This window comes from Diachasmimorpha longicaudata, chromosome 4 (assembly GCF_034640455.1).
Source record: "Diachasmimorpha longicaudata isolate KC_UGA_2023 chromosome 4, iyDiaLong2, whole genome shotgun sequence".
Lineage (NCBI taxonomy): Eukaryota > Metazoa > Arthropoda > Insecta > Hymenoptera > Braconidae > Diachasmimorpha > Diachasmimorpha longicaudata.
In genome coordinates, this window is record NC_087228.1 from 997084 (window position 1) to 1010183 (window position 13100).

Here is a 13100-nt window from a genome sequence, read left to right on the forward strand (position 1 = left end):
AAACAAAACCACAATTTTAGCGAAGATTTAACAGCAGGATTTACCATAGAAACCGAGGAGTGGGGATGAAAACAGCAGGTGGGGGACCGAGCAGATGGCATTCTGCGCCATCTGGATCGGTGACAATAGTGGGGAAGCAAAATCCTTATAGGCTTTTAGGTGAGTTTCAGTGAACTCAACTTTTCTCCAAATCCGCCAACGCCCATGCTTCCATCATAGCTGGGGACTTCAACTTCCACTCAGAGGCATGGGGAGGCATCCCATTCCTGTCCCTCTCGCTCTGAACTCCTAGATGATCTTGCGAACTCAAATCTTTTACCCGTGAACGATGGCTCTTCCATCTGAGTCACTCCCCCCAACTCGCCTCCCCCATGCGCGGACCTCACTCTTGCGTTGTCCAATATAGCTCTTCAATCTTCACATGGGTAGCGGCCACTTCCCCATTGCCACTCTACTGAACGCCCCTCCCGACAAATTCAACCGTTTTTCCTATAAACTCAACCATTCCAAGGTAGATTGGGATGCCTTCCAAGAATACCTTGAAGCTAACGAAAACCTCATCAGCAATATCCCAAATTCCACGCCCCCCCAACTCAAATACGAATCCTTAATTGATCTCATTATGTCAGCAATTCAAGCTTCATCTCCAAAACCCAAAGACCTGTCCAAAAATTTCAATAAAAATAACCGCAGATGCTCTCCCCCAGCTCCCTGGTGGAATGTAAACTGCGCACATGTCGTCGGCCTCACGAGGAAAGGCACATCCCTCTTCAGAAAATTCATTTGTCTAGACAACTACATTGTGGTGCAAAACCAAACTACCCTTACCAAACTCATGCTCAGAAAAAAAAATTAAAAGGGTGGTCCACATTTTGTGAATCCCCAAGTACAGACACCTCTATTAACCTGGTCCGGCAAAAAATCAAGTGGTTTAAAAATTCCCAAATTCGTGGAGAAAATTCCTAGTTTTCCTTTTCCCAAAAAATACCCCGGACAAATTTCGTCCCATAGCCCTTGCCTCCTGCACGCTCAAACTTCTCGAGAAATTAGTAGCCAACCGACTCACGTGGTGGCTAGAAACTGAATAAGTCCTTCCAAATAATCAGTTCGGTTTCAGAAAACTCCGGTCTTGCGCCGACAACCTCTCGATCTTAACCCTTTCGCTACGGACGCATTCTCCGGCGCGCTTCTCTCGTTGAGTGAGCCGCCGCGCCAAAAGTGTGCATTTGCGGAACAACTGTAATCGCCCGTGATACGCTCAATACCGCGGTATAACTATGGAGATAACAAATATACTCTGCTCACAAAACTTCGCGGGTGACTATAGTCACCGTTCGTACATAGCGAGCGTCAGGGGTTGGGTGACTATAGTCACCGCTCGTGCATAGCGAGCGTGAGGTGTTGGGTGACTATAGTCACCGCTCGTAGCGAAAGGGTTAAGCACCGAAATCGTCACATGTTTCGCCTCCAATCAATTCACTGCATGTGTTTTCATCGACATAAAGGGAGCATTTGATAATGTCAACCCCCTCTCTCTATACAACGACCTAGTCCGCCTAGGAATACCTAAAAAATTAGCCGACTTCATCTACTCCCTACTAGCATTCGGCCACCTCTACTTCGTGGTACAAGATGAGCTCAACGGTCCTTACCCTATGGACAAAGGCACAGGCCAAGGACTAGTCCTTAGCCCTATCCTATTCAATATTTAGACCTCTTTCGTACCCCAACTCTACCAGTTCCAGGCTGAAGCTATCGCCTTCGCCGACGACCTCGTATTTTTCTCGAAGCTCCAACCTCTCCTCTTGTTTGGAGTCTCTCTCATCTGGATTTCCTCCCACGTGGGAATCCCAGGCAATGAAGTACCGGATCGACATGTCAAAGAGACCATTACCAACGGTATCTTTCAAAACACCTGCATCCCCCACTCTGACCTATCAATATCCTATCCTTATGTCCTATCAATATCATCAGTAGGACAGTGGCGCCATTGAAAATATTTAGCGCCAAATTTTGAAGGTGGATCTGTCAACCGCTAAACAACTAATGAGGACTCCATCGAAGTCGATTTCTCCAGGTTGAGGGCAATTAAATTGTTGGGTAATTCAATAATAAATTAATAACACAACTGCTTAGAAGAGTATGCTAACACTTTTATTTGATAAAAACTAAATGTAAATTGGATCCGTACATAAAAGTTGGCTATAACTGATCCTTATTAAACTCTTGAAAACGAATTAAAAAGACTAACGGAGGGAAGCTGCTAGCAGAAAATTTGTGATAAAACTGACTTATCTCAACTTAAATTGCTAAGGGTTGGGTCCAGTAACCCCCACCAGTCCCCACAAGTGGCGCACGCAAGTCCTCCTCTCAGAAAGTTTTAGATTCCTCTTTGTACAACAAAACAATGAACAATGGATCCCACATGTGTCGAAGATGTAATCCAGAAAACCGTTAAAATAAGCAGGGCTCAAATTTCACGATTTGGGACCGTGACCGTTGACTTGACTTTTGTCTTCAAGTTTTAGTTTTACAAAGAACAGCCTTTATCCAGAGTTTTTGAGGGTAATAAACTAGATTAAAACTCAACAACTTGAGAATTATGTTTTCGTGTAACGGTTTTTCTAACGACAGTCAATTTATTCATCCCTTGTTCATTATTTATCATTGTGGTGGTTCTGTTGGATTTTTTTCCAAAACTTTCCAACGGCATTGAAATTTCATCTTGAAATAATAATTCAAATACTGGCGGGTTAACATGGCCGATTAATAGTGCCATCTATTCTATTCACCCCCAGGACATCACACTTCAGAGAATCGTTCACACTTCACGCGAAGCATGAAAGCCAGAACCGCCAAACTCCTCAGAACCCAAAAGCCCATCCGTAAAGGTTCCCTCTACTTCAAACACTTCTACAAAGGTTTTTGCCCCCCCCCCCCCTGGTTCCACTCCTTAGATATTGACAGACTCCAAATTTCCTCAATCTCTAGAATGAGATCTAACCACTTCAACCTCAACGACCGCCTCTTTCACAAAACAACAGTCAACTCCCCACTCTGTGAATGACACCTTCCCGAAACTTTATCCCATATTTTCTGGTTCTGCCCCATTTACACGAATGAAGACACGCCCTTTGTGAAAGCTTGGAAAAAATTAAAAATTTCGTCATTCAATATCCTAAAGCTAATCTCCGACCCAAGCGCCAAACTTGCCTACCTCATCCACAACTACTTAAAATCTATCCACAAATCAGTCTAACCACTATTTCAAATCTTTCCCGCCTTCTATCTATGCTATCTTATTCCCTACCTTACCACCCCCACCCATTCACATGTAACGTTCCTACATTGGGAATAACGACCGCAAGATTTGTAGTCAAAGCCAACTAAAAAATTAGAAGAGGAAGAGTTTCAGTGAGCTGGGTGTTGGGAGATAGAAATCGACGGCATTGGATCGCTGTATACTTGGCGAACAGATTGCTTAGGTCCATAAATTAATGCATGCAACCATTGGGAAATGACTTGGGAAATTTCAGGAAAGTCTCTTTCTAATTTGGGCGCGAAAAGTTAATTGAGAATCATTAAAAGCATATTCAACTGTATACTTGGCGAATACTTGAGCGAATAACAAAATTCAAATCACAACAGATGTAAAATCGTTTGGGAATTATCAGGAAATATTCTTTATGATTTGGGAAAACGATGTTATAACAGTAATTATGTATTTATTAAATTTGACACTGGTCACGTGATGGACTTAATCCTCTTCTCGTTTTAATGGGTAGTGGGGTATCCAAAGAGGATTTAGGTTATAGAATTTTGTCAGACCACTTCAATGTCCATCACAAAAACAAATGAGGAACTATTTAATAGGTTTGCAAGTAAAGACTGGAAAATCCTCTTTTAGAAATATTATTTAAAAAAACCTTTAAGTATTATCATAGAACTATTTTGATTAAGCTTCTCTTCCAGATGCAATAATGTTAAATACCGTTTTGCATTGATTTTTATTGTTAATTTTTCATTTACGGCTTGAAACAATGATTAATGAATGACTATAGTATTTGTCTGGTACCTTCGTTTATTTGTGTATGAAAAATAAAAATGTAAAATAGAAACTTTCAGTAAAACATTTTTAAACTATATATAACATATAGTTTAACATATATATAACATGTATATCACTATATATTACATTTATAAAAGACAATAACATCTCATGTTTCCTAGGAAATTTTTTCGAAAATTTTCTTGGCCGGAAAAAATAAAAAAAGAAATTCTATTAAAAACAGAAATATATAATAGTTCTCATGGAAAGGTAACTTAGGGCAATTTAGGTAATTTTATCGCAGAATCGTTTTTAAATGTCGCATTCTGTCTCACAGATCACGTAAATTGCAGTATGGGCTTTCACAGTTTGACTTGGTTTGTACTTTTAGTACTTATATTTCGGACTATAGGATCAAAGATCCTGTGGAGGCCGATTCTGAACTGGCATGTTCTGGGAGTGATTCTGACCTGACAAGTCCTTTTCCACTTTTCGATCGGACGCACCCCGATGGAAATAAGCTGTGTACGTGTTTCCCCTTCTCCACGGACGGACGTTCCATTCCGTTAGTGAGTGAGAGAGAGAGAGAGGGAAAGATATTTATCTCTCGCTCATTGGCAGTTTCGCGACAATCTTTCAAGGGGGGGGGGCAGAGGGGTGAATAAAACCCTAGTATTATTCCGATTAGGATGATTTATTAGAATACAAAAATAATCTGATCAGATCAAAAATTTAAACAATAATCTTCGATTATTAAATACACTAATTAATTTACGCAATTTCCTCATCAGACATTTTCCTATAAATTAAATTTACAATGAAAAAGGTCTTTTGACAAAATACTGTAGGCTTGTTGCATCATGAGATAATTAACATTTAAACAATTATCTCCAGAATGCCAAGGGGGATGCCCGTGATTTTCGGAATTGTTCTACTAAAAAATGCTGTTTGATAAATATCTTGTAAATAAATGGGTTTACAACATTTTGTCAAGAAGCTTTTTTTGTGGGGAGTATATAGAGCGATCATAGCAACCGCTCTTCTCCAATTGTAGTACCTGTTAAATATTCTCTTACCTTAGAGCTATTATTTGCAATATCATCGTCTTCTGTTCCAGAGAGGTAAATTATGTATACCGATGTAGATTGATAAGGATCCGTTATGACTAAGGGGTTAAAAATGAGAAAATATTGATTTATCCGCTGCAAAGAAAGTCAATATTATGCTGAATGCAGTGGACTGTTTGAAGATCTGCATCTTGGGGTTTATATTGACTCTTTTGCTCATTGATTGCAACAACTTTTGGTCACGTTATATCCCGCTTTTCTCATTTATTCTATTTTGCTGTTGAGTATCGAAGGATTTCTCCTTATCACCTGAAAGAAAATCATTATTCAATAGCCATTTAGTGCGACATAAAAGACATGCTTTCATGTTAATTTCATTCTTATTAGTTTCAATACTAAAAGCGAGTGGGACAAAATGGATGTATTTGCCTTAATCTCAAATGTTGAAGATTTACGGAATTATTAGGGAAATGGAGTAATTAGTCTTTCGGTGAAAAAACACTTTCTTCCAAGTGATAAACTAAGATGACGCGGGGTTAGTGCGAGATTGTTATTACTCACAAAAATAATAATCAATGCAAAAATGTTTTATTTTGTACTTAAATTAAACTATAAACTCAACGCAGAATTGGTTCAATATGGTTTTCATCTATAATTAAGATGTGCGTTGGATACTACTCTTACTGTAATTAAAAATTGAAAATAATTTCAGCTGTTCTGCTCCGAAATGGAGTCTTGTTTGCTCCGAAATGAAATGTCATGTGTAACGACAAAGCGTTGGGGGGGGGGTAACGACGGAGCGGTCATGTGATTCAACTCATCTACTCATAATTAGTATTTATTGGCCTCTTAAATTTCTCAAATTAAAAATATATTTTCTGGTAATTCCCAAATGATTTTACGTCTGTTGCGATTTAAATTTCATTATTCGCTCAAATATTTGCCCAGTATGCGGTTGAAAAAGTTTTTAATGACTCTTCATTTCTTTTTCGCTCCCAAATTATAAATGGGCTTTCCGAAAATTTCCGAATTGTTCCATGCTAACTTCACCTTCGATTTTCAAATGTTGCACCGCGAATATTTTACTGTACTTAAGGGGGGGCGCAGCACAGTATAGCACAATAGCGCATTTCAGCAAAAAAAAAAAAATTCATTTTTTCCAAAATGGCGGGGCTAAGTTCACGCACAGCGTGACCCAGGCGTTCTATGTAGCATTAGAAATCTACGAATAAAATCCCTCGTGCATTTTAATTCCATCTATCAACATCCATAAAGAGGGGTTACTACCTTTAGTCGGTTAGGTTGGCCCTACCACCCTTGTAGAAAACAAGAAAAAGGGGTAGCGATAGCCGAGTGTCTTCCCGCTGGGCGGATTATGTTTATGGGGCGTGATGGTGCAGTTAGTGCATTCAATGCACTTATTCAAAGGGACAAAGCGACAGTAAATTTCTCGAGACACACTTTGTAGTGTTGCGAGGATATCATCTGATACAAATATAAGGGGTTTTTTCCAAATGACATTTTCACCCTTATGAAACATGGGCTCCTCGATGAGTGATTCATAGGTGCCAAATCGAACTTAATAAATGTCCCTGATCCCAGGGTTGCACTATTGGGCAGCTCTGGGTTGAAGCCATGGAGAAATTCTAACATTGAAATAGAACACAATATTATCTCATAATCTGCAAACACCTGTGGCAATATACTTTCTGATCCTGAGGTATGAATCAGGATACAGAACTTCCTAAGCTAAATCCTCGTTAGGATGGAAAACCGCGCCAAGTACGTTGGTTCTGCCGTTTTTTTGAACATTTTTTTTTCAACCAAATATCAGGGGTTTCTGGCATAAACGTGGCATTCAGAGTGGTAACTTCATAACTAAGGCAGTGTATTCGGCTAAAAAAGAACGCCAAGGTTGTATAACCTTGGCGTTCTTTTTTATTTTTAACATTTTTTCAAACCAGTAAAGTTAGCGAAATTGCGCAAAACACAATGCATTGAAACGTGGACTTGGCGATTTTTTTCAAAAATTATTTTTAATTTTTATGAGATTTTTATTTTTTGGAAATAATTCACACAAGTTACCCTGTCCCATTTTAACCTTAAAAATCACGGTCAGGCGCCAAGTGGACCCCCCTCCCCCTAATAACATATGCAATTAACCAAGCACATGATTGAATCTGCTCCCAATATTCACGCGGATAATTTAAGACATTAACGATTAATATTTGGGACGTTACCAGATCTACTTTACCCTCGGAAAATGCCGGAGGATAACGACGATCGACAATACTTCACTGTAACCATTATTACACAGTGCACTACACTTTTTGCAATCGCTGAACGCGATAAATGAAAATTCGAGTCGTGCTGCCAACAGAGCGTCCCAAGTGCAACCCGTTAGTTGATGGAAATAAAAAAAAACACAAGAAATGTGCATGATAGTTCGTTGTCATGCACATATCTTACTTAATATTCAATAACTAAACCGATAATTGGATCAGAGGAATCCCGAGTGGAAATTCCGTTAATTTTGTGACTGGGAACTGATCCTGAAAACCTGACTTCGAATCAGTTCCTGACTACGGAAACTGGATCAGGGACTGATGTTTTCGGTGACGGTGTTTTCTATCCTGATAGGATCAGGCGAAAAACATCGTATTGCTATCAGGTGACTACGTCCGAGCCTGATCCAAATCAACTTATCATAGCTTGACCCGGCGTTCAGTATCACGAACTGATGATATTCAGTTCATATTGGGGGCCACTATCCGGATCAGTGTCAGCCCAGTCGCTCGGGACCCCGTTCAGATAAATCGTTCAACACTTGTTGATTTATTATTTTTGGAATGTACCAGCATTTTTATTTATTAAAAGAATACCTTTACATGTTTTTAAGTCATATTTTTTAGTGTCCATTCAGTCGTCTGCATTTTGTGCACCATCTTCCACAACATTTCCTCCAGCTGCCTCCTCATCTCTGCCATTATTGTCATTGTGGTCCTCGTTGTTATTCTTCCAGGAACGACAATTATTGATGGTACCACCCAAGCCTTGCAACAGTTCTGCATCTTTATACTCTGGAATCTTCTTTTTGCTGGTTTCTTTCTTTAATTCCTCTGGAAATGAATTGAATAAATGATGATCAATCATTATATAAATTAGGGAACAAAGTGGAAATTGTAATTGGAACGGAAAATTACCTTTTATGCAAGACCATACTCAATAATGGCTGAATTTATAGAATTTCGAAATGCAGTCAGTAGAAAAAAAAATTCCGAGATTTATCAAGCTGAGATTCACCTGAATTTGTGATATTTGAAGCGGAGGAGGCTGTCAAAAGTCCTTGAGTTTTTGTCTTTTGACTGGTCGATGATTTAGACCTTGCAATTTCCATTTCTTTATCAATTTCAGTGCTGCCTTGGTCTAGAAAAGTAAGAAATATAATTTAATGTTTTATCGATACGATTATCAGTATATTAACAGTTTTCTCATTATACCCGTCTTTTTTTTTCTCAATTCTTCGACGTTTAGAAGATGGTTCAGGTGAAGAGTCTGTGAAAACTGTCTTTTTCTTACTGATCTTCTTACGTTTGACAAATTCTTCGGGTGAAGAATCGGAGACAACTTTCCTTCGTTCCTCACGAAGTTTCGATGACTTTTCAATCTCCATTTCGTTTCCCATTTCCGGAGAGGAATCGGCGACAATTTGCTTGCGTTTTCTTTCTCCGTCAGAACGTTTATTTCTCTGCTTTTTCACGTTTTCTTTATCTCCTGTATCCGAAGACTCATCTATAAATATTATAAATTCATTCGATTCAAACCTCAGCATGGATAAGGACATTACACTCGGAATGAGTAAATTGTTATAAATTTTTTAATTCTGTGAACTGACCGACTTCTATCGAAATCCTATCATCATCCTTATCATCTAGAGGTCCACCTGCCTGAGAAAAGAGGTCTTTGATCTCATAATGATTGTGATTCGTCTTTCTTAATCTAATCATTTTTTTCAGTCCTTCACTTTTGTGTTGACTGTACTCGTGATCTGAGAAGTTCTGTAGTCGTTCCAATGCAATATCATATGTGTCTGAAAATGGATAATAGAAAATTATTGAATAGAAGAAAATATATATATTTTGGGCAAATATTCGAAATCCAGTATTAACCTGCACCCCCTCTCAGGTCGACCGGATAATATTTCCGTCTTTTGGGAGGAGCATTATAGGTTCTCAATAATGATTCTGTCAGCTCGGATTCATCACCACCGTGAAACAAACTCAAGAATTGTTTTTTCTTCTCGTCATATTTGACCCAAGGATTACCGCAATGTCCAAAGTAGCTCCTTCCTCAATAAAATGGACGAGTAGGTACTTATAATTTTTGAAAGTAGGATTCGACATTCTGTAATGAACTATTAAAATTATTCGAAATTTCCCTGGAATTGTTCTATTATAATGTTCAATTATAAGTCGATACATGATAGAAACGTGTACCGGCCGGTTGCTCTAACGATGCCCAAGCCACACACACTCACTTGAGACGAACCACACTACTGTGATATGATCTAATAAATTTCAATTCGGCAATTTGTGAATCAAAGACAAGAAAATAACTGAAATATTTCCCCAAATAATAAATGAAATATACAAAAATAAATTTATATTAATTGTGATGCAATCAATCTCAAAGTTAAATACGTTTTTCAGAGACGCCACAGAGAGATTTCTCTAACCTCATTGCATGTATGAAGTACTTCTATATTTTACCCTATAATAACTCAATTATATTATATTTTATATCTTACCTGGCACACTGAGTTCACTGAAACCGTCTTGTCATCAAATACGTGTCAATAGGAGAAAAAAAATCAAAGAAAGTGGCGACTGTAATGCGTTCTCGGTACTCACGCCACCTCACGCAATGCCTCAGTCAATTCACTTGTCTGTTGTATGGCGACTTTGCAACAAAGTCACTCTCAATTAATTTAGAAAATTATGTGTGTCGGGCTTTGATTATTCGTAGAAACTTTAGGGCTTATTTGCCTACCGAAACGGACGCACAGAACGTACAGACGGCTTAGCTCGACAGCTATGACTGACTCGAGTCGTGTACCGGGCGGCTCAACGCACACACACTGATACAGCACTGAATTTTTTTTATTGTATTGCTACACTTCGATGAAACCACAATCAGGTTATTTCTAGGAATTTTAGGGTTTGTTTGCCTACCGACAGAGACGCAAAAAACGTACAGACTGCCGAGCTCGAGAGCTATGACTAACTCGAGCCGCGTACCGGACGTCTCACACACACTGATACAGAACTTGATGATTCTATTAAATTGCGACTTTTCACAGACACCACCATCAATTCATTTCGAAAATAAATAGTGTTTATCATGTTGTGTTTCCAACACTTTATCCTGAGGAACATCAGTTTTTTTTTCAATTATTTTGCGTATTCTAAGGAATGAATATTGAACAGACGGAAGGTTATCATTAATATTGGATTATATGGCTTATTATTGAGAAGAGATTTCTACTCAATATTATTGGTACAAAAACGAATCGACGTGGAGAGCCGGAGAGTTAATATATACATTAACAGTTACTCCATAGGGAGAAAGAACTGAGACTTTTTTGTCGACAGATGACGATATTCTTTTAGAGTACAGACGTCACTTCCTCTTGCCATATTAATATTAAAAGAAAGTAAAGTTCAATTCACCAAATTTTTTTTTATAATTATTTCTTGACCTATTTCCCTTAATTAATAATAATGAAATTATCTTCGGGAAAATGTCATTTCAAATGAGAAAAAAAATCAAACTTAATGACCTCGCGCAGCTCGAAGTAAGAAAGTCGCACCCATCCCAACCAGGAACGCATTCCCACATTCTGCTCAGTAGCTGAGTGGGGTTGTTGGATCAAAATAGGATCATAAATGCCTGCCCAGTGTAGGAGAAGAAATTATCTGACTGAGCACAGAATACGGGAAGGCGGAGTTTATCCTGATCAAGAACACGTCTGTATGCTCTGCTCAGTAACTGATTGCTACACTTGGATCAAGCTCCTACCCAAAATGGCATTCAAGTTCCCGATAGGGAGAAGTCTAGTGAAAACTGATCAGAAATACTTCAGCCTCACCTGTTCAGTTGCTGATCATGATAAATGGATCCAAACCTTATCAACTTTGACATACATGTTTCTGACGGGAAGAAACCTAGCTTGCTCTGATCAGGAATGGTTCCAAATTATCTGATTATTTACTGACCAGGGTGAATGGATCAGAATACCATCCTAATTGCGTAAGGCATCCATATTAAGGTCGAGTTTAATTTGACCTGATCAATTTAAGATCAGTACGTAGTAAGGCCTACCTTACTAGGAAGTGCCTCATCATTTTTTGATCAGTCCCTTAACGGTATTGCACTAATAGGGCCATCCGTACTCCTGGCGGATCCTAGCCTGATAGTTGATCAGGGTTGCCCTACTGAATTTCCACTCGGGATGCTGATACACCATTTATATTATATAACTAAGGCCAGTTTTCATCTAAATCATCGCGTAAATTTATTAACTAAGAAAAATGGATTGGAGGTAGTGACAGAGGAAGTTGTATGGTGTATAGATACTTGGTAGCTTTCGGTGATCTTTCGCGTATGAAACGTGTACTTGGCCGGTACGCTACCGCGTATCTCGATTCCCTATTAATTCAAGGATCTTGTTGTTTGAAAGAGTTTGAATTCAATCAGAATCGAGTCAGTAACGCCGGTAATTTTATTGAATACATTAGGATGTACCTAGCGAGTGAAATCGTGAATATTTTACTTAGTGGTAGAATAGTACCGATGTTACTATCTACCCGCTGCCCGATAGGGATGCGCGATATAAAAAAAATCAGTAATGTTTGTAATAGATATAACTAAAAAAATTGATTTTGTACTATTGATTTTCCGAGAAAAAAAATCGTCGTACTGTTACATAGATATCGTTTTTTCTCAAAAAATTTTAGAAAATCCAAAAGTTGGTATTTTTGTTCAATTTTGGGAGAGATGGGATAAAATATTGAAATCAGTAGGATGAGGATTAGAACAGAAGGTATGAAAAAGTTGGAAAACACTGAAAGTATTGTCCCAACCGATGATTTTCATTAATTATTAATTAAGAGTTGATCCCCCTTCAGCATTTCTTGTAGCTATTCATTCATTAAGATAATCTCACAATCAACATTGTAAACAACAACTCATTTTTATGTATTTCACCATTCCACATAGATTTTGGCTTCGCAGTCAAATGATCAGTGCATGTCGTACGATTACTCGTAATGGACTGCCAACTCCTGCTAAAATAAATATGGTTAATTAATTTTTACTAGAGTTACGTACTTCTCATCATTAGATTCATGCTCACGCCCAATTATAAGTTGAAAGTTATATCTGGATCTGCTTACACTTTCAAAGAAATAAAAACCAAAGATTCCCAGTCAGCAGAATGAAACTGTATTAGTTGTCGAGAAATATCAAATTATCATGTATTCATATAACATAGATGCATGCAATTTTAACGGGATTCTGACAACACAAATCAATTAACCTCATATAAACATAGAATGAACATCGAAAGAACACGAGACCAGTTCAATAAGTATGAACAAGTATAATAACACACAGAATCCAAACCATAAATAAAAAAATATATAAAGCAATATCAACATTTATGAAAAGCCTCATTCCAAACTCAACTCCTCGTCTGGAAGAGCCCCAAGAAATACGAGCTCACTGAGATGCTGACCAGTAAGTCGATTTCTGTTTAATGTCTTAGTGTGACCAGCCTCTGAAAGGATTCTTTCTGATGGTACAGAAGTACTGATGATAAGAAGGTATCGAATGACCAATTCGTACAGTGTGGGGAACGAGTGCTGAAGTGACTTCCAATATTGGAATGGATCTTCAAGGCGAGGAATTGTTTTTTTTTCAAATAT

The 13100-nt window shown here is 38.3% G+C and overlaps 2 protein-coding genes across 4 annotated transcripts in view; one reads left to right on the forward strand and one right to left on the reverse strand.

Moving 5' to 3' along the window:
* Nucleotides 1–13100, forward strand: part of LOC135161900 (LIM and SH3 domain protein Lasp) — a 93365-nt gene that overhangs the window by 45402 nt on the left and 34863 nt on the right. The window lies entirely within an intron of this gene.
* LOC135161903 (uncharacterized) lies at nt 4825–10323 on the reverse strand. Of its 3 annotated transcripts, XM_064119883.1 has the most exons (7): nt 9923–10323; nt 9285–9519; nt 9011–9205; nt 8707–8907; nt 8419–8541; nt 8004–8234; nt 4825–5424 (listed from the first exon to the last, which is right to left on the reverse strand). In XM_064119883.1, exons 3-6 carry the CDS (start codon nt 9120–9122, stop codon nt 8035–8037), a joined length of 636 nt encoding a protein of 211 aa, XP_063975953.1. In that variant the 5' UTR covers nt 9123–9205; nt 9285–9519; nt 9923–10323; the 3' UTR covers nt 4825–5424; nt 8004–8034. The 3 variants fall into 3 exon arrangements, with proteins under 3 accessions (XP_063975953.1, XP_063975954.1, XP_063975952.1); XM_064119882.1 differs by lacking the exon at nt 4825–5424 and having other exon boundaries at nt 7944–8234; nt 9923–10318; XM_064119884.1 differs by lacking the exons at nt 4825–5424; nt 9285–9519 and having other exon boundaries at nt 7943–8234; nt 9923–10320.

What these genes read in the sequence shown, in the direction of transcription:
- LOC135161903 (XM_064119883.1), bottom strand. Translation starts at nt 9,122, where the DNA reads ATGATTAGATTAAGAAAGACGAATCACAATCATTATGAGATCAAAGAC. An exon ending in TAGGATTTCGATAGAAGTCG is followed by an intron (nt 8,908 to 9,010) that starts GTCAGTTCACAG and finishes TAATATTTATAG; the next exon opens with ATGAGTCTTCGGATACAGGA. An exon ending in ACCCGAAGAATTTGTCAAAC is followed by an intron (nt 8,542 to 8,706) that starts GTAAGAAGATCA and finishes TTACTTTTCTAG; the next exon opens with ACCAAGGCAGCACTGAAATT.